Here is a 19,415-nt window from a genome sequence, read left to right on the forward strand (position 1 = left end):
CAGTTTGGGAATTTTCCCATCTGTCTTGCCATAGTGTAAAAAATAACATCTTTGATATGTTTTGTGATATCAGAAGTGGTAAAACAGTAATGAATGTCATAATAGGTTTTATTTACTGATCTTTTAACCAATTTATCAGCCAATCCATTTCCTTTAATACCCACATGAGCTGGAATCCAACAATAAACAACCTTACCACTCATAAGATAAAGCTGGTATATAAGATATCGGAAATCTAATAATTCTATGTCATTATCTTCTTTTTGAAATTTTTCTAAGACAGACAAGGAATCAGAAAATATCACACTTTGAAAGGGAGGTTTACCAATAAGAAGTTCCAAAGCCTTTGTAATTGCTAGTAACTCAGCTCTAAAAATAGTACCATTTGAGATTTTATAATCTTTTTGAATGTTTAGACTTGGAATTACAACGCCAGATGCACCATCAAAGTCTTTTGGGGGGGAATAAAAAAAAAACAAAAAAACCCTGGATCAGTTGGGTGGTGTAAGTGGTTAGCACGGTCGCCTCACAGCAAGAAGGTTCTGGGTTCGAGCCCAGCAGTCAGCAGGGGCCTTTCTATGTAGAGTTTGCATGTTCTCCCCGTGTCTGCATGGGTTTCCTCCGGGTACTCCGGTTTCCCCCACAGTCCAAAGACATGCGGTTTGGTTAATATGGGACGGCCTTGGGATGAGGCGCCCTTGAGCGAGGCACCGAATTCCCAACTGCTCCCCGGGCGCTGTTAGCATGGCTGCCCACTGCTCTGGGTATGCATGTGTGCTCATTGCTCATGTGTGCGTTCACTGCTTCAGAGAGGAATGTCACAAGTGTGTGATGAATAAAGTTGTGCACGGTTGAAAAGAAACCATGTCTCTGACCTGAGACACTGTTATTGACTGTTACCAGTATCCACCTCATGTACTGTACTTTCCAAAAATGTGTGAAAACATGGCGTCTAATCAATATAGTACTTCCTGTCTCATCAAACTACATTACCCAGTAATCTAAGCGCTGTCGTTGTAGCAACGTTGCCTAGCAACCGCCACGAACTCCAAACTCTCTGTGAATACGATATATCCAGAAATATATACAAATTTTATGTCGAATTAAAATTAGAAATGGGAAAAGACTATTACACGACATTGGAAATTAACCGAAATGCAAGTGACGCGGACATTAAGCAGTCGTAAGGATGTTTCTCTCTCTTTTTTTTTTTAATCAATAGTACCATAACATTTACCCTTTCTGGCTTTGTGCACTTTATAGTGAATGAAATAATGGATTTTACACCCTACGTAGTGCACTGTTTTTACAAAATGGCTCCATTTTGGATTCGGCCTAGAAGGTTCTAGTTTAGCATAAACTAACAGTGTTGCTAAAGCTAGCTAAACAAGAGAGTGTAATTAGAAATAAATAAAACTGCTCTCTGTGGTTGTTTTGGAGAATATTTCATTCTTAGCTATTAGATAATGAGGAAACATAAAATAATAAGAGTTGTTTAACGTAACTTTTTATTTTATTTAAATAAATATCAGGTATCGTCGACTAGCATTGAAATATCATCCTCAAAACAACAGGCATCCAGGTGCTGAGGAGAAATTCAGCCAACTTGCTGAAGCTTATGATGTTCTGAGTGACCGTAAGTGAGCAATATAATGTAAAATAAATTATTGTAAATAAGACAGGAGATCTCCTAGCTGTATTTGAATCTGTATTTGGTCTCAGACATTTGTAAATCCTAGACATTTTCATCTGCTGGTTACAATAAGTTCATATTATGTAAACATCCAAACATTTGTTCTTGAGGTATCAGTATTGGCAGAGCGATGAAACTAAAATCACATGCACAACTTGTGAAAATGTGTGAAACATAACATGTAGTGTTGAAATAATTTCATGTGATGTTTGTGTGACTTTTCTGTCAGAGTTGTGTTTTGGTTCATGAAATGTTCTGTCATGTCATGTCATGTCATGTCATGTTATGGATTTATTATTATGTGTTGTGTGAACCTACATGTTGTAAGAGCTGATCGGTGTCACTCTGCAGCTCGGAAAAAGGCCACGTATGATAAGTTTGGAGAGGATGGTCTTCGAGGTGGAATACCTCCAGAGTCAGCGGCAAGTGGTGCATGGTCATCGGGATACACCTACCATGGAAATCCTGAGAAAACTTTCAGACAGTTCTTTGGCGGAGATAATCCTTTCGCTGGTAAGCTTGGTCTTTAGCTGGCTCACAGCAAACAGATGAACCTTTTAAATATTAAGTCAAATTATGTCATCTTTCACCCATATCAAAAGAAATTACTGTTCCAACCTAAAATATCAATATATCATCATGAAAAAGGCAAACCTGCCAACCTCGAGTGCAAAGATTATGTTAAATATCTTGGAATCTTCATAGATTACTATCAATTAAAGTGCCATTCCACCATTGGATGTATTCTTTGGCATAAAATACAATATATTTTGATAACATATATAAATGGTATCACTAGATAGAGAAATCTTTTAGCTTCAAAATGATATATCAAACATAATTTTTTGACAACGACAAGTATATTAATTTTGCGACCAAAGTCACCTACCCTTTTAATTTCCGCGCGTGATGTCATTGGCAGGTTCCCCTTCTTGTGTACCACGTGATGTGTGACGTGGCACATATCAGCAATGGCGGATAGAATGCGATAAAAATAATACCAATAAATCTAGCTAATACCAATAAATCTAGCTAACTGAAAGATTAACTCAAAGTTTTTCGCAATTTTTTTGGCCCCCATATACGAGGAGAAATGACTCTCTCACTTTGGGGGTTTCCTGGTCTAAAAATAGACCGACACGTGGTACACAAGAAGGGGAACCTGCCGATGACATCACGTTTCACTACCGCGCGGAAATTAAAAGGGTAGGTGACTTTGGTTGCAAAATTAATATACTTGTCGTTGTCAAAAAATTATGTTTGAGATATCATTTTGAAGCTAAAAGATTTCTCTGTCTAGTCATGTTGTCATAAAATATATTGTATTTTATGCCAAAGAATACATTCAATGGTGGAATGGCACTTTAAGATTCCAAGATATTTAACATAATCTTTGCACTCGAGGTTGGCAGGTTTGTCTTTTTCATTAACGTTTTTCACAAACATCTCTGATCTTTCCATACATATCTTATGCGGTTACAGTGTAGGGCCTTGCCAGTAAATGTTACTTAAGATTTTGACCCTACAAAAACATGCCCTGCACTTTGTCTTTTGCAAAAAAGAAACGAGCACGCAGTGCCATTTTTTTGTTGATGCTGATATTTTGCCTGTACAATTCCTTTACTTCGAATCCGTGTACTGTCTAATGCATGACATTCGAAACAGGATTGCCCCAACCAACATATTAAATCTTTTCACTGATACCAGCAGCATCCATTCATACAGTACTCGGTCTTCGACTTTCAAGAATTTTTGCATTAAAAAAGCTAGACTAGAAATGCAACGTAATGCATTTTCTAGAGTAGGAGCAAGGGTGTAGAATGACCTACCAGTGTTATTAAGAGAGCTTCCAAAAAAAACCCAATTCAAAGCAAAATTGCATACTGCCCTTCTCGATCTCATTCTCATCTCATTATCTCTAGCCGCTTTATCCTTCTACAGGGTCGCAGGCAAGCTGGAGCCTATCCCAGCTGACTATGGGCGAAAGGCGGGGTACACCCTGGACAAGTCGCCAGGTCATCACAGGGCTGACACATAGACACAGACAACCATTCACACTCACGGTCAATTTAGAGTCACCAGTTAACCTAACCTGCATGTCTTTGGACTGTGGGGGAAACCGGAGCACCCGGAGGAAACCCACGCAGACACGGGGAGAACATGCAAACTCCGCACAGAAAGGCCCTCGCCGGCCCCGGGGCTCGAACCCAGGACCTTCTTGCTGTGAGGCGACAGCGCTAACCACTACACCACCGTGCCGCTGCCCTTCTCGATAATCTTCTTAAATATGACGATTATATTGATATTTCTCAAATCAGTGCAGCTCTAAAGAATCACAGATTTTGATTTTTTTTCTCCCTCTCTCTTTTTCGCCTTGATAAATGGTGCCTTTATAGTTGTTTATCTTTTCTCCAAATCAACTATTTTTTTTTCTTGTCCAACTGTAAAAATTTCAATTTATTTCCAAGCTTTTTAAATTTATTATTATTATTATTATTATTATTATATACACTTTTTCTTCATGTTCTTTTTTTCTTCTTTTCCTGATTTATCAAGTCAAGTCAACTTTATTGTCAAATATGCTATACATGCTCAACATACAGCACAGATGAAATTTCAGTCCTCTCTGACCCACGGTGCAAACAGGCAATGCAATAAATAAAAACAGAATAATTGAAATAAACAGACTAAACACTCTAGATAAGAACTAGACATAGACTAAACACTCGTGTGTGTGTGTGTGTGTGTGTGTGTGTGTGTGTGTGTATATATATAAATAATGTTGCCCTCAGGGAGGCGCTACAGGTGCATCAGGACAAAAACTAATAGATTTAAAAACAGCTTCTTTCCAAAAGCCATAACCACCCTGAACTCGAATATGCTCTGACTTTATAGTCTAGCCCCCCTGTGCAATACTTCATAATGTGAAATACTTTATTTTATAATGTGACTCTCTTCGTGCAATAATTTATAATGTGCAACACCTTATAATATGACTCTCTCTGTGCAATACTTTATAATGTGCAATACCTCACTCTATAATGTGAAACACAACAAATACGCCTCAGGACTGTGCACCTTACCCCCCTTTACACCCTCACCTTTTTTTTCTTCTTCTCTACACACTGTTTGCACTGTTATTGGAGTTGCTTTTAATCTCATTGTACATGGGTATAGTGACAATAAAGGCATTCTCTTATATAGGATAATTTACTTAATATTTAATATGACTGATCCGCCTCGATTAGCATGACTACTTGCGGATCAATCTAATATTGCAAAAAAATAATGTAACAAAATCTGTAATAAAGTCTGAAAAGTCTGAAGTCAGCTCGCCTGACCAGTTCAAGCCCAGTTTCTACCACAGTGGCATTTTGATGCCATCAAAAGGGCCATATAAGTATACCTTTTAACTTGGTATCTCTCACTGAATTCTATTTTGTAAGGATGTTTCTAGGAAAGGAAAGCGTTAAAAGACTTTTGTTTGTAAATGTGAACCATTGATGTAATCTTACCATGTGACCTTATTCAGTCTTCAGGCTTCTCATTGCAAGTTTGTGAGGTTTTAGACGAAGATTGATTGTCATTATCTCCTCAGATTTTCACACCACAGAAGTGGACCTCAGTTTTGGAGGTCTCCGTGGACAAGAGGTGAACAAGCAGGATCGACCCATTGAGCGTGATCTGCATTTAGCCTTAGAGGACCTTTTCCACGGATGCACCAAAAAAATAAAGATATCCCGACGTGTAAGATGTTCCAACATTGTACTGTTATTAGGCTTATCTTCTTCCCACATGAGTAGTGTGTGTATGATTATAATTCTCCCAGACGCACGTTGTATATGTGATCTTTTCTTGTCACGCTAATAGTAGAATATTCATTTAGGTGATGAATGAAGATGGTCAGACATCCAGCATCAAAGACAAAATTTTAACCATTACAGTGAAACCAGGCTGGAAGGAAGGCACACGGATTACATTCCCTAAAGAGGGTGATCAGGTGTGTTCTGATCCTGTCATTTCCTGATTTATATAAGGAATGAAACTCAACAGGGTGCCTGTTATAGACCCTTTTCACTCACGTGACCTTCGTAAACGCGACCGCCATTTTGGACATGAAAAAATAACGGTTTATGGCACAGACCCTTTCGGTTCTCGCTCATCTAGCTGCTACAATGACTGCTTAGACTGCAACAATAATACCTAACACACATTTAAGTATCCGTCGTAAAGACGTGAACCTCGTCGAGTGACGAGTGTGTTCATTGATAAGCTAACACAATCTAAAAGTAGACATACCATCACACTGCCCTGGCGCTGTGTACAGTTTACCTTCTATGGCTTGTGCACTCACTATTTGCCATTACTTTCTCCAACCCAGTGTTCGAACTATGCCGATATTTTCGGGGGGTCCCTTTTTTTCCCTGGGGGGGGGTGCTTGCGCTTGTCTCAGAGCGCGGATCTCCAAACATATGAGAAGCCTATCTTACGCACATATCACACGGACTCCACACTCGCATCGCATCTGAAGTCATAACTCATCAGGGGAAATCGTGTCCGCATTGGCATGTTCAAAAAACAACCTCGCGTCAACAATGATACCACACGCAAGAAAAAAAACAGTCAGGCTACTCAACACATCTGATCCACAGCAGCACCAAAGCATCACTGGAAATCATGTCAACAACCAATCTTCCATTTCAACACGCGTCAACAAACAAATGGCACCACAAACATGAACGAATCGGTCAGGCTACCGATTCCAAACCCACAGCAGACGAATAATTAAATGCATCTTAGCTTAAAGCAGAATCGACCACAAAGGAAGTCTGTTGGCACTGTTGGCACACTTCCTTTCTACTAGTTTGTGTCCCCAACCTGGCAGCAGCAGTCGTTGTCATATCGGTTTATTTTATCTTTGATGTAAACACAACACTTCGGATATGCAAATGCTTCCCGTTACACACGATTGCTATGTCAATAAACATCATTTTGCCAATATTTTAGAGATCATCCATCTTCTCCGTCGGTCAGCATCTGTCGGGATCCGATAAAATGATAAATCTTGCCTTGTGTGTTGATGGTTACTACATCCAGGTGCACAACAATATAATGGCATGATGGAAGTCTTGCTGAAAGTAAAAACTTTCTTTGATGGCTATATTCCTTTCGATGCTTCGCCATCGTTCCTCGTTGTTGGCTGTGGTAGACTACTGGTAGTACATGTCCAAAATGGCGGCCGCGTTTGTCGTGACGTCACGTGAAAAGGGTCCATAGGAAAATAATCCATGATGAGTATGTGTGATGTATTACCACCCCAAAGTTGATTATTTTCCAATAACATGATGACCTGAAGTGTGTTTTTATTCTTCTTCTGTGGTATAACTAGCTGTAAAATGTCAATAATATTTACTATTATAGAACTATTATCAAGTGCTAACAGATGACATGCCATTTTCCCTTCAGGGGCCAAACAATATCCCAGCAGACGTCGTTTTCATAGTTCGTCAAAAGCCCCATGCCCTGTTTTCCCGTCAAAATAATGACTTGATTTACACGGAAAACCTATCTCTCGAGAAGGTGAGGCTGATCAGGATCCTAATTGTCATCTGGTTTGAGTGACTGGAGTGACCGTCTTTGCATTTCACAGGCATTGACTGGGTTTTCTGTGGAGGTGGAGACACTAGATGGCAGACTTCTGAACATTCCCATCAATGAGATTGTATGGTGAGAACACACGTGCCATACCCTCATACACACATTGTGCTTAGATATGTTGCTTTTAGAATTCAAAGTATTAACCTTGAAAGAATGAGACATTGCATTCCTCCCAATCCTTCCATCACCTTAATGGCAGATTAGATTAACAATTTCTTCTTGAGAACTATGTTGGGTCTCAGTAAATATTAACAGGTAAAAGAAAGCACAACTTTATTCATCACACACTTGTGAAATTTCCTCTCTGCATTTAGCTCATCTGAAGCAGTGAACACACACACATACCCAGAGCAGTGGGCAGCCATGCTAACAGCGCCCGGGGAGCAGTTGGAAGTTAGGCGCCTCGCTCAAGGGCACCTCAGCCCAAGGCCGTCCCATATTAACCTAACAGCATGTCTTTGGACTGTGGGGGAAACCGGAGCACCCAGAGGAAACCCATGCAGACACGTGGAGAACATGCAAACTCCGCACAGAAAGGCCCTCACCAGCCACTGGGTTCGAACCCAGAAGCTTCTTGCTGTGAGGCGACCGTGCTAACCACTACACCACCGTGCTGTAGACTGCCTTTCAAGTTTTTCAACTTTAGGTCATAAAGAATTTTCCCCGACACGCAGTTATTTTTGTTTAGTCCAGGGGTTCCCAAACTTTTCCATGCCAAGGCCCCCCAAACAGCATTAGCTTCTGGCCGGGGACCCCCTTTGCAAACCCACAGACAATGCTACAAAATATGTAAAGAAACATCAACTTTTAGAATGTTTTCTCTTACTTTTATTCAGTAGTCAACAGGGCTTTGAACCGGTTCAAGGAACGAAAACGAAAACCGGGAACTTTTTCTATTTCACATGGAACAGAAACGAAACCAGAAACTTTATTATTTTTTATGTTCCGGAACAGAAACGCTTATTAAAAATAATGGTAACCGGTTAATACCGGTTTTTATTTCGTTCCTCGAAGTTTCCGTAGCCTACAAATAAAGTCATTCTTCTCCTGCGCAAGTTTCTATGACCCGCTGGGGTTCACTTCCTGTGTGACGTTCGCTGACTGAATGGAGAGAGCGGGAGGGTGGACTACTATCACGCCTCCACATCTTAAATAAGAGGTAAATATTGCAGTCTATCGTTATTCAAAAACGTCAATTTCAAACACGATATCAATATATTTGTCCACGTTAATGAGAGGCTCGCGAACATTAAATGACGTTAACCTCTGTTAGCCTATCAATGCATAGGGCCTGACTAGCCTTTGGTAACACACTAAACGAATTATCTTTCATTTTTGGCACTTTTTCTGTTTGTGTAGATGGGAAGACATACTGAGAATCCAAATCGCCAACATTTGAAATAATTGTTTTGAATTATTTCTTGTCTTATTTAATGAAGGTTGTAATAGAATTAGCCTACATTTGGCTTAAGCTGGATGAGACAGAGACATAATTTTATAGCCATTTGTTAAACAGCTGACAGGGAACGTAATTAACCGTTCCGGGAACGAAATTTTTTTGTTCTAACCGGTTCGGGAACGTCTATTTAATGGTGGAACCCAAAACCGGAAACGTTAAAATTCCGTTTCTGTTCGGAACGAACCAATAGGAAAAAAATTCTGGTTCGAAGCCCTGATAGTCAATAATTGTTACATTTGTTTAGCATAAGAATATTATTAACTAACATGTTTTCAACACAAATATTTTTGCACTGAACAATAAACTGTATAACCTCCTGTAGTACCTGATTCAACTCGTTATCCATCCTTTTTGCGACCAGTGCCTCGCGATGGAGCATGCAGTGTGTGGCCACTACATGCAGGGCCTTCTGCTTAATGAGAGCGGTCACTCCACTGATCTTCCTGGTCATTGCCGCGGCTCCGTCCGAACACACCCCCACACAACGGGTCCAGTCCAATCCGTTAGAATCGATGTAATCATCCAAAATTTGAAAAATGTCTTTCCCAGTAGTTCTTCTTTCAAGTGCTTTACAAAATAGTATTTCCTCCACAAATCTTTCCTGTGAAATAAATCTGATGTACACAAGCAGTTGGGCCTCATTGGATAAATCTGTGCTGTCATCCAGCTGAAGTGCGAAGTATTCGCTGGCTCTCACCTGCTCCAACAGCTGAGCAGATACGTCTTGAGCCATGTCACCAATCCATCGGCTCACGGTGTTATCAGAGAGTGGGACAGCATCTTTTTTTTTTTTTGGCAGCATCCTCACCAAGCAATTCTCGGACAATGTCTTTGGTGGCTGGTAAAATCAAATCTTCTCCAGTTGAGTGAGGTTTTTTAGCACGAGCAATGTGGTACAAGGCTAAAAATGATGCCTTCAGGGCTCGCTCGGGGACAGTAGCTTGCTGGGTGAATGCAGCAGATTGCCTGACCAAATGCTCTTCTTTGCGTCTAAAGAAATCTACTGTTTTTTCGGCATCTGTCGGATGTTTTTGTACCAAGTGACGCTGAAGTTTCGAAGGTTTTAAGCACTCGTTTGACAGGGTCTCCAGACAGAGGACGCATTTCGGGCAATCATGGCCATTTTTCTGTAAGGCTGTAAAGCCATTCTTCATGTATGCTGCCTCATATTTTCGGATTTTGGTTGGCCAGGACTTCTTAGTTTTTTTCGCAGCAGTGTCCTCCACAGCAGGGCTGTTGGTTTGTTCCTTCGGTCTCTTCTTCAAAAACCTGTCCATTTTGCGCTAGCAATACGCTAGCTTGAGGAACAAAGCAGCTTGATAATTGGCGCAAACCGCAACATCACAGGCAATCGGAGAGATGAGCATGGCAAACAACGTTTCGATATGATGTATTATTATTAATTATTATATTTTATAATAATGATTAAAAAACTAATTACAATACATTTAATAATTATTTTAAAAAAGTCTATTTTTTCGCAATTTTTTTTATCGTCCCTCCAACTTTTTGAGGCCCCCCTAGCGCCCCCTGGCGGCCCCCACTTTGAAAACCACTGGTTTAGTCAACCAAAAGCTACTGAATTCGAATCACAGACTTCCAACCCCATCCCATCCCATTATCTCTAGCCGCTTTATCCTTCTACAGGGTCGCAGGCAAGCTGGAGCCTATCCCAGCTGACTACGGGCGAAAGGCGGGGTACACCCTGGACAAGTCGCCAGGTCATCACAGGGCTGACACATAGACACAGACAACCATTCACACCTACAGTCAATTTAGAGTCACCAGTTAACCTAACCTGCATGTCTTTGGACTGTGGGGGAAACCGGAGCACCTGGAGGAAACCCACGCGGACACGGGGAGAACATGCAAACTCTACACAGAAAGGCCCTCGCCGGCCACGGGGCTCAAACCCGGACCTTCTTGCTGTGAGGCGACAGCGCTAACCACTACACCACCGTGCCGCCCTCACAGACTTCCAATTTTTAGTTTTTCTTTTTTTAAAATAGAACAATTAATGAATTTAGGGCCAAGTGGTCTTAAATTCTCTGCCATTTTTTCTTGCTTCGCCATGACCTAATTCAAGATGCGTCATGCATCACGTGGTGGGCTTTCCCTGTTTGCACAAGGCATTGTGGGATACAAATTTGAAACAGGAGAAAATGGAAGATGCACATGAAACGTGAAAGAACGACTACAGTAACGGAAAGCGAGAAGAAAAGACGTTATGTTGTGAAGGAAAGGAAACGCAGGACCAAGCTAATAAATATGGGCAGTCAGCGAGCACCTCAGTGTGATCAGTTGTTTGTTTAGTGACAGAATGATGGAACTGTCAGTGCATGGTTGAGGTAAACCTGTAGATGGTAGCTGCTGTAAAACCCAAAGAAGAAACTGGTAAACCTGCACACCCCACACTTCCTTGGTCTGTGCGAAGTGAGTGATTTCATGTACATTATTTGCTAGGGAATTCCCTCAAATTAAATAACTTTCCAGCCACAGAGTAGCCTGGATTTTTTTTTTTTGATGTTACAGAAATAAAACATCACAATGACCAAATTTCACCAATTTTATGAACTCTGAAGGCTGCACACATGTGTCACCGTTTTCTTGACTAGTGAAAGAACTGGTGTGTCCAAGTTTAGCTAACTGTTAATTTTGGTTTGTACTATCCTATTAATATTTTAATTGTTTGGCTGCATATTATAAAAGTCCTGTCAATAAGTTTACTGAAAATTAACAGTACTAATTATCATTAAAATATTACATCTATTTTAGCCATCAGGTATCCTGCAATAAGAAGCTAAGTTCACTAGAACCCAAAGCTAAGATGATCCCTGTTCCATGTAGTCCACAGTACAGCAAGCTGGTGACAGGAGAGGGAATGCCTTTATCCAGTAACCCGGTTGCACGTGGAGATCTGATCATCCAGTTTAATATCCAGTTTCCACAGAAGCTGTCATCAGAGAAGAAACTTCTCATTAAGCAAGCTCTCTCCATGTGAGTTACTTTCATGAAACCAAAAGTTTATCATCTGCTTCTCCTGCACTGTGTCATGAGCATGTGTGCATATGAAAAAGCACCAGTTCTTGAAATAAAAAGGCTTTATTTTGGAAACTTTTATTTGCATGATTTAAAAGCTCTAAAACCAATACAAGGGAGAAGAAATCAAGACCAGCTTTCTAGTCCCGGGATACACTTAAATGAATGCAACTAGGAAATCACTTAGAGGGTAGTCAACAAGAGGCCAAAAGCAGGCATTAAACTTAAGATGTCATTAGCACAGAAACCCTAGCACCCTAAAGAGGAGCAGACCAATTATGGTGAGCTGCCATCATGGCGCGTTTCAGCTGTTCATAGGTGACAAACATCACCACGTTCCAGGAGCCCAGCCTCAGGAAAGAGGGCATAAACCTGAAAGTAGATTTAAAAAATTAAATTGGTACAAAACCAAACAAACGGCAAGTGCATCTTTATATAAAACGAACCCTTAAAGCCAAAGTCATCTCACCCTTTGTAGAAGGCCAGAGGCCCCTCCTTGGTCAGCATGGCCAGAGCACAGTTCAAAGCACTGCTGTAGTGACCATGGGCAGAGTTCATGTATCTCGTTTTCACAACATCAACTGGGGAAGCAATCACTGTTGTGCAAAAACCAGCACCAAATGCAGATGTGAAGTGGCATGGAAGGTCATCTGTGAGAAATGAGGGTGTTAATTTTTGCTGGTACCTGTAATCTGTATTCAAAACTTGCTTACCAGTATGAAAATCTATTATTCAAAACTTGCTTACCAGTCATTGGTGTGTTTTGCAGAAGAGCATCTTTGATTAGGTCATAAGTCACCAGTTCGGTACAGTTCACTATGGCATTACGGGTGATGTTTGGGCCGGTTCCTGAAATGTAAATGGTAGCATTTTGGTAATCTGCTTTGATAGGATTTGATAACCTGACAACACACCATAGACGCAAAATCAGCAGACTTACCCTTCCACAGTCCACGAAACCCTTCCTCCTTGGCAATGGTTCTGTAAGCATCCATAGTGCCACGGTAGCGTTTGTTAGTAGCACCGGCGCTAACCTGAGCCTGAAAACGCACCTTCACCACATCTGTGGGTTGAGCCAGAGCAACTGCCATTGCACCAGTGGTGCAGCCTGCCAGCAGGCGACTGCCAATCCCCACATCTAGGAAAAGGGAAGGTTTCATATAAAGTGCAATACATGAACTTAACCAAAACTGCCCCAATCTCATTTAATCATGAACTTACGATCAGAACCCTTGGTGTAAAACTGCTTAACCGAGTCATAAAGGCCGATGCGGACAGAAGCGAAGCTCATCTGGCGCTGCAGTCCAGCCACTAGCCCATTGTAGAGACTGCATGGCCCCTCCGTACGCACCATGGTGGCGATGGTGCCAAACACACCACGATACTTCATCGCCTGGGCAGAACTTGCTTTTGCAGCACCACCAGTCTCTCCTTGGATCTGTACAGAACAAAAGGGGCATGGAAATACTTTACAGAAACTAGGAAGGGCCACTTGGAAGAAGGGACAGTCTCCAGCCACATGATGTCCATGACGTCAATCCGGGATCACCGCAGGTCCTAGGGCTTAAGCATCAACTCCTGGTTCAGCTTACATGACTAGTGCGAGGAAGAACATTGGATATTGAAAAGGGGAAAAAAAGGAGAAAACTATCAGTGTGAGACTTCCAAAGCTTTCAAAGATCAATATCAAAGTCATTCAGGCATAATAGCTGGTCCTGGGAAGAAAGAAACGGATATTCCCTCAGGGAGACTGTTTATGCAACAAGATCTTGCATTTTGGGAGGTGGTGGTGGTGGTGTCACTTTATAAACCCTTACCTGGAGCCTAACTTTAGCTGTGTCAAGAGGAAAGGTGACAAGGTCAGCAATGCATGCTGCAGTTCCAGCTCCAATAAACTTCACAGCAGCCGTCGGGGGCACATCTGCAGGTCTGAAGCCAACCATTTTTCTACTTGCTGGACTTAAGCTGGAAAAGGATCTTGAAGACCAATGATGTGAAAATGAGATAGGTGAACTCTACCCAGATCTGGGACACACACAAAAAAAGAAAAAAGATGGAGATAAGGGAGATCCTTTTCAAGTTCCTGACATTGGTCTCGGATGTGCACTCAGGTTTATTTTGTGAGTTGAATTTTGAACCCAGTTATCAAGTTCAGTTAAACCCTCTTTCAAGTTTGTTTTTAGATGTGTGGATGATGCACAGCCTAATGAGATAATTAGTACTTTCTGTGCCAGACATGCTAGTAGAACATCCAGTTCCTAAAGAAAGTTAAAAGAAAAGGGCGTTGCACGTTATCTAGGTCAGGTAAACAACAGGTGAGGGTAGGAGGCCTTCTAAACAAATAACAGTTCTGTTCTCTGCGAGAAAAGGAGTATTCACTTCCCTGAGAACTTTAAACTTTGATAAAGAAGTGCACTGACAAGAGAAGCTAAAAAAGAAAGAAAACAAAACAGTCTGATCAGTAACCTCAGCCTTTACAAGTTTACGGAAGTGATACGGAAGTGGTGCCTCTGTGTGTTAATTTGCTTATCATTGCTCCACAGAAGTTTAAAAAGAAAGTGCTGTCGTCTGTGGATTAGTGTTCAAACAAAGAAAGAGGAACTGAGAACACTGGTATGACATTTTTCGTTAAAGGGATTTGAAAGCACTATAAAAGGAAGTATTGGCTACATGTAGCACATGCAGTGTTAATTATCATTGCTGGGGGGGAGAAAAAGCAAAAATTAAAGAGTATTACCTTCACTTAAGAGACCCCGGGAAATGAAGCCAAACAAAGTCAAGATTCTCTAAAAGCGTCCCTCTGGTTGAAATTACTTTCAACTATAATCTGGTTGCCTTGTTCTTCCATAGAAAACTGCTGAGAAAACAGACACCTAAAAAACATACTCCTGAAAGAAAGAAAGAAAGAAAGCTGCCAGTTAGCTGCTCGATGGTCTACCGGTAAAACTTCATTCAGAAATTGTCAAGTCTAGTAGTTGTCCATCATATATAACAATTTATAATAAGACTTACCGTGAACAGGGCACGAAAATAAAATACTGGGTAAGAAAGAAAGCGAGTTTCTTGTACTTAAAAGCAAGCACCACAGAACTACGGCTCCGTGCCTCCAGGCTGTATGAACAGTAGCATGTAAATAAAGAACAAAGGGAGCAGCTGGTTTTATACCCTCCCTCCCCATATGACGTCATCGCCCACAGTATATTGTTCCGAGAGCTCGCATGCACACTTCTGGCATATTTCCATGTAAACTTTTCAGACAGACAAAGAAAGAAAGAAAGAAAGAAAGAAAGAAAGAAAGAAAGAAAAAGTAGAGCAATGGAAAGAAAGAAAGAAAGAAAGAAAGAAAGAAAGAAATAATGTTCATACACAATTAGCTAAATACAATTAAATTTATAAATAATATTTGATTAGACTTGTGTAATTGAACTGTTTCACTGTTGGAATTAAAGTTGCATTGATGAATCATTAATAACAGTTCAAAAAGCTAACATAATAAACTCACTATGACAGCAAGGTAGCCTTTCATATTTCATACGCACTATAATAGTCCATATCCTGAATACAAATACACTTTGACTATGACACCCATATGTGGGCTCAGACTGTTGCCACAAAGTTGAAAGCGCACATTTGTCTTTGTTTACTGTAGCATGATAGTTTCCATTCACTGGATCGACCCTGTTCCAGCATGACAGTGAACCTGTGCACAAAGCGAGCTCCATGAAGACATGGAAGAACTCGAGTGACCTGCACAGAACCCTGACCTCAACCCCACTAAACACCTTTTGGGATGAACTGGAACACACCGGCTGCACCCCAGGACTCCTCGCCTGACATCAGTGCCTCACATCACGAATGCTCTTCTGGCTGAATGAGCAGAAATTCCCATAGCCATGTTCCAAAAATCTATTAGAAGCTGTTATATCACCAAGGGGAGCGCCCAACTTTGGAATGGCATGTTCATCAAGTACATATGGGTATGAGGGTTGGGTGTCCACGTGCTTTTAGCCACATAGTGTGTAACGTCACTCCGACCTTGGATCTCACGTTCTGGAACAGATTTGGGTCCCTTAGTTCTAGTGAAGGAAAATCTTAATGCTACAGCAGACAAAGATGTGTCTTTCAGTCTGGTGAAGGCCTACATGGATTTGATGGTCAGGTTTCCTCAAAATTTTGGCCATATAGTTTACATACAGGCCAAATAGAGAACAGATGAGCAAAACTGCGTATTGAAAAAATGAACTGTATTTTTGTTCAAAGGTTTAAAAAAAAACACATAAAACTATAAAGTACTGTATGTCAGGAAGGTAGTCAATAGTCGACTTCTCAGATACATAGACAATGTGATAAAGTAGTTAAAGATAAGTTACATGACAGTAAGGCGGCAAGAATACAATCGTAACAGAAACTGAAGGAAAAGTAATCAGATTCAACCTGTAATTTGTGTTATTTCACACAGAGCATCGTTTTGTGATCAGAGAGATAACAGAGGAATATTATGTCTGTTGAGAACAAAAACGGAGAGGTGCGGTCACCTTGTCTGCCTTTGTGATAACAGACAGCACCTTTGGCAAGTATGAACTGACAATGGAGTGTATCTGAAGTTATATCATCTGCTGTGCCAGAAAACACACAAGTATTTTCAAAGTTTTGAACAGAATATATTACAAATGTATAGACCCTTTTCAGTCACGTGACCTTCGTAAACGCGACCACCATTTTGGACATGTAGTGGACTTCGGCTCGAATTGGTTTGAATGCGAGGAAGGCGACAAACGGAGAACATACAAGAAAAAGGAGCGAGATGCAGAAAACACCTTCGCTATCCAGCGACGTAGGGCATTTACAGGGCGAGCAGAGGGAGAAATAACAACAGTAACGACACATTAGCAATGCCATACAGAAATAACGGTTTATGGCACAGACCCTTTCGGTTCTCGCTCATCTAGCTGCTACAATGACTGCTTAGACTGCAACAATAATACCTAACACACATTTAAGTATCCGTCGTAAAGACGTGAAACTCGTCGAGTGGCGAGTGTGTTCATTGATAAGCTAACACAATCTAAAAGTAGACATACCATCACACTGCCCTGGTGCTGTGTACAGTTTACCTTCTACGGTTTGTGCACTCACTATTTGCCATTACTTTCTCCAACCCAGTGTTACAGATTACAGGGAACGGCCTGGATTTAAGAGACAAATACATGTTCCTCTTGTTTTGAACACTTATTTGTAGGCAGTGCTTAATTTGTAAAGTGGGAGGTCCCGGAGCGCAGAGGATGAGCGGCTCCGGTGCGGAAAAAAAGAGGGGGGGAGGGGGCGCGGTGCTGCGCTTCTGGGCATGTTTTGTAATAACACTGCAAATTAAGTTCATCTGCAGATATTTTGTGGATGTCGTTTCATGAGAGAAATCACCAACAAGACAGATATCAAAATCAGACATTAACACTAAATAAACTTGCATTTTTTATTTAATTATTATTATTATTTTTTGTTACATAGTCAAAAGAGGTGTCGGATCACCGGATCCAGTGTAAATAGCTGCCGGAGCCAACGCCCGAGGTTCCGGAGCGCGCTCCGGCTTGCTCCCCCTCAAATGAAGCGCTGTTTGTAGGACACTGCCTCTGATCTGTCCTACAGTCTACCAACAGCAAAGGAACACAACGCTAGCTAATGTCGTTAGCTAATAGCTACTACAGAAGAACAAAGAGGTTACAATGGGTTATTTTAGCCTATTTGGTTACACACTCGCCGTCACAGAATGTTAACAGCAATGTAATGCCTTTTCTGGCTAATTTTATTCGTCTTACCTCCAACAAAGTGGTCACTACACAAGCGCTGGTATGCCGAGGGCTGCCAATCTTTCCTGTTAATGGCCGCTATCCATCTTCTCCGTCGGGATCCGATAAAATGATAACCCTTGCCTTGTTTGTTGATGGTTACTACATCCAGGTGCACAACAATATAGTGGCATGATGGAAGTCTTGCTGAAAATAAACACTTTCTTTGCTGCCGTTCCTCAATGCTGGCTGTGGTAAACTACTGGTAGTACATGTCCAAAATGGCGGCCGCGTTTGTCGTGACGTCACGTGAAAAGGGTCTATAGACTGAACCGCTGAGTCACACAACCGAAGCACGTGGGATTAATTTAAACAAAGGCTTCAGGTGGTGTCCGGGTGTTAATTTAACTGGAACATGCCAGGGTTATGAGACACTTTTGGTTATTAACGTGATGGTGTTCAGATTGCAAAACGTTGACACACCTTTCCTCCATGTTCCTGACAAACAACTACAGGACGCTCAAAACATGGAACTGAACACCTTGAATTACATCACGTTAATCGATAACACCCACTCACTCACACACGCTATTAGTGAACCGTATCTCCTGATTAAAAATGTGTAGATTTAATTCTACACTAATTTAAACAGCCCTGTGATGACCTGGCGACTTGTCCAGGGTGTACCCTGCCTTTCGCCTGTAGTCAGCTGGGATAGGCTCCAGCTTGCCTGCGACCCTGTAGAAGGATAAAGCGGCTAGAGATGATGAGATGAGATGAGATGAGACTAATTTAAACAAAAAACACCGCAGCTAATTTCCGTGTCACTCATGCCATTGTGCAACTGTGTTAAACGGAAGCTCAGTGCTAAATTACAAACAGGATCCAAGTCTTCACATGGATACAGTAATTTTACAGATCACCAGCGTTCCACACTGTTACTTATCAAAAACCTTGAATAGCTCTTGACTGAGTCCTGCTAACGCCCTCAACTTCCTTTTGGGGAAACCCCATGACCTTCTTATATGGTGTTACATATATTTATTAGCTCTATAGTGACATTCATATGATTTGAATCTGAAGCAATTTTGGATTAGTGGATTAAACTTGTAATATGCAAAAGTCTTAGGCACATGTAAAGAAATGGTGTTGACCGAAAATGGCTTAAAAAATAATGAAAAATGTTTCAACATGTAAAAAAAAAAATACTGTAAGCCGTAAGCCATAGTAAATGAAACAAAGTCAATATTTGGTGTGAGACGACTTTTTGCTCTAAAAAAAAAAAAAAATAGTAGTCTGTGGTCCAATGAGTGCAGTTTTATAGACCCCTTCGCAGTAAACGTCATTCATACGAAAGCGGAAATTGCGCGCGCAGCCTGGGCCCCAAAAAAGACTCAGAAATGCCAAGTTGTTGTGTTGTCGGGTGTCAGAATCGTAGCAGTGATGGGGTTAAAATGTACAGAATTCCAGCAGGATCTCACCCATTCCAAAAAAATCGCCGACGTCTATGACTACAAGCCATCAAACGTGTAGACTGGGATGAAAGCACTATCAAAAATGCGCGGGTTTGCAGCGCCCACTTCATCACAGGTAAGATCAGGCTATTTATTAAATCTTTCTTTTTTATTCTTTCTAGTCTTCGTTTATTGACGTAGCAAAATACTTTGGTAACGTTTGTCTGATTAGCTGGGTCATAGTTACACAATGTAATGAATATCGTTAGCATGTTAACTTAGCTTTGCATGCAGTTTTGTTTGTAGGAGAGGTCTCGCTTGACTCAAGC

At 41.2% G+C, this 19,415-nt stretch overlaps 2 protein-coding genes across 3 annotated transcripts; one reads left to right on the plus strand and one right to left on the minus strand.

Moving 5' to 3' along the window:
- Window positions 1–1,047: 1,047 nt before the first annotated feature.
- Window positions 1,048–16,166, plus strand: dnajb13 (DnaJ heat shock protein family (Hsp40) member B13). Of its 2 annotated transcripts, XM_060909147.1 has the most exons (9): window positions 1,048–1,183; window positions 1,533–1,636; window positions 2,045–2,206; window positions 5,292–5,440; window positions 5,580–5,693; window positions 7,160–7,273; window positions 7,344–7,420; window positions 11,658–11,807; window positions 15,499–16,166. In XM_060909147.1, exons 1-9 carry the CDS (start codon window positions 1,116–1,118, stop codon window positions 15,539–15,541), a joined length of 981 nt encoding a protein of 326 aa, XP_060765130.1. In that variant the 5' UTR covers window positions 1,048–1,115; the 3' UTR covers window positions 15,542–16,166. The 2 variants fall into 2 exon arrangements, with proteins under 2 accessions (XP_060765130.1, XP_060765128.1); XM_060909145.1 differs by lacking the exons at window positions 11,658–11,807; window positions 15,499–16,166 and adding an exon at window positions 7,666–9,180.
- LOC132873502 (mitochondrial uncoupling protein 2) lies at window positions 11,912–14,991 on the minus strand. The gene is made up of 8 exons (XM_060909148.1): window positions 14,862–14,991; window positions 14,587–14,737; window positions 13,667–13,874; window positions 13,071–13,287; window positions 12,790–12,987; window positions 12,597–12,698; window positions 12,319–12,499; window positions 11,912–12,221 (listed from the first exon to the last, which is right to left on the minus strand). The coding sequence occupies exons 3-8, from the start codon at window positions 13,790–13,792 to the stop codon at window positions 12,107–12,109; spliced, it is 939 nt and encodes a 312-aa protein (XP_060765131.1). The 5' UTR covers window positions 13,793–13,874; window positions 14,587–14,737; window positions 14,862–14,991; the 3' UTR covers window positions 11,912–12,106.
- Window positions 16,167–19,415: the final 3,249 nt, after the last annotated feature.

This window comes from Neoarius graeffei, chromosome 25, assembly GCF_027579695.1.
Source record: "Neoarius graeffei isolate fNeoGra1 chromosome 25, fNeoGra1.pri, whole genome shotgun sequence".
In the NCBI taxonomy this organism is placed as follows: Eukaryota; Metazoa; Chordata; class Actinopteri; order Siluriformes; family Ariidae; genus Neoarius; species Neoarius graeffei.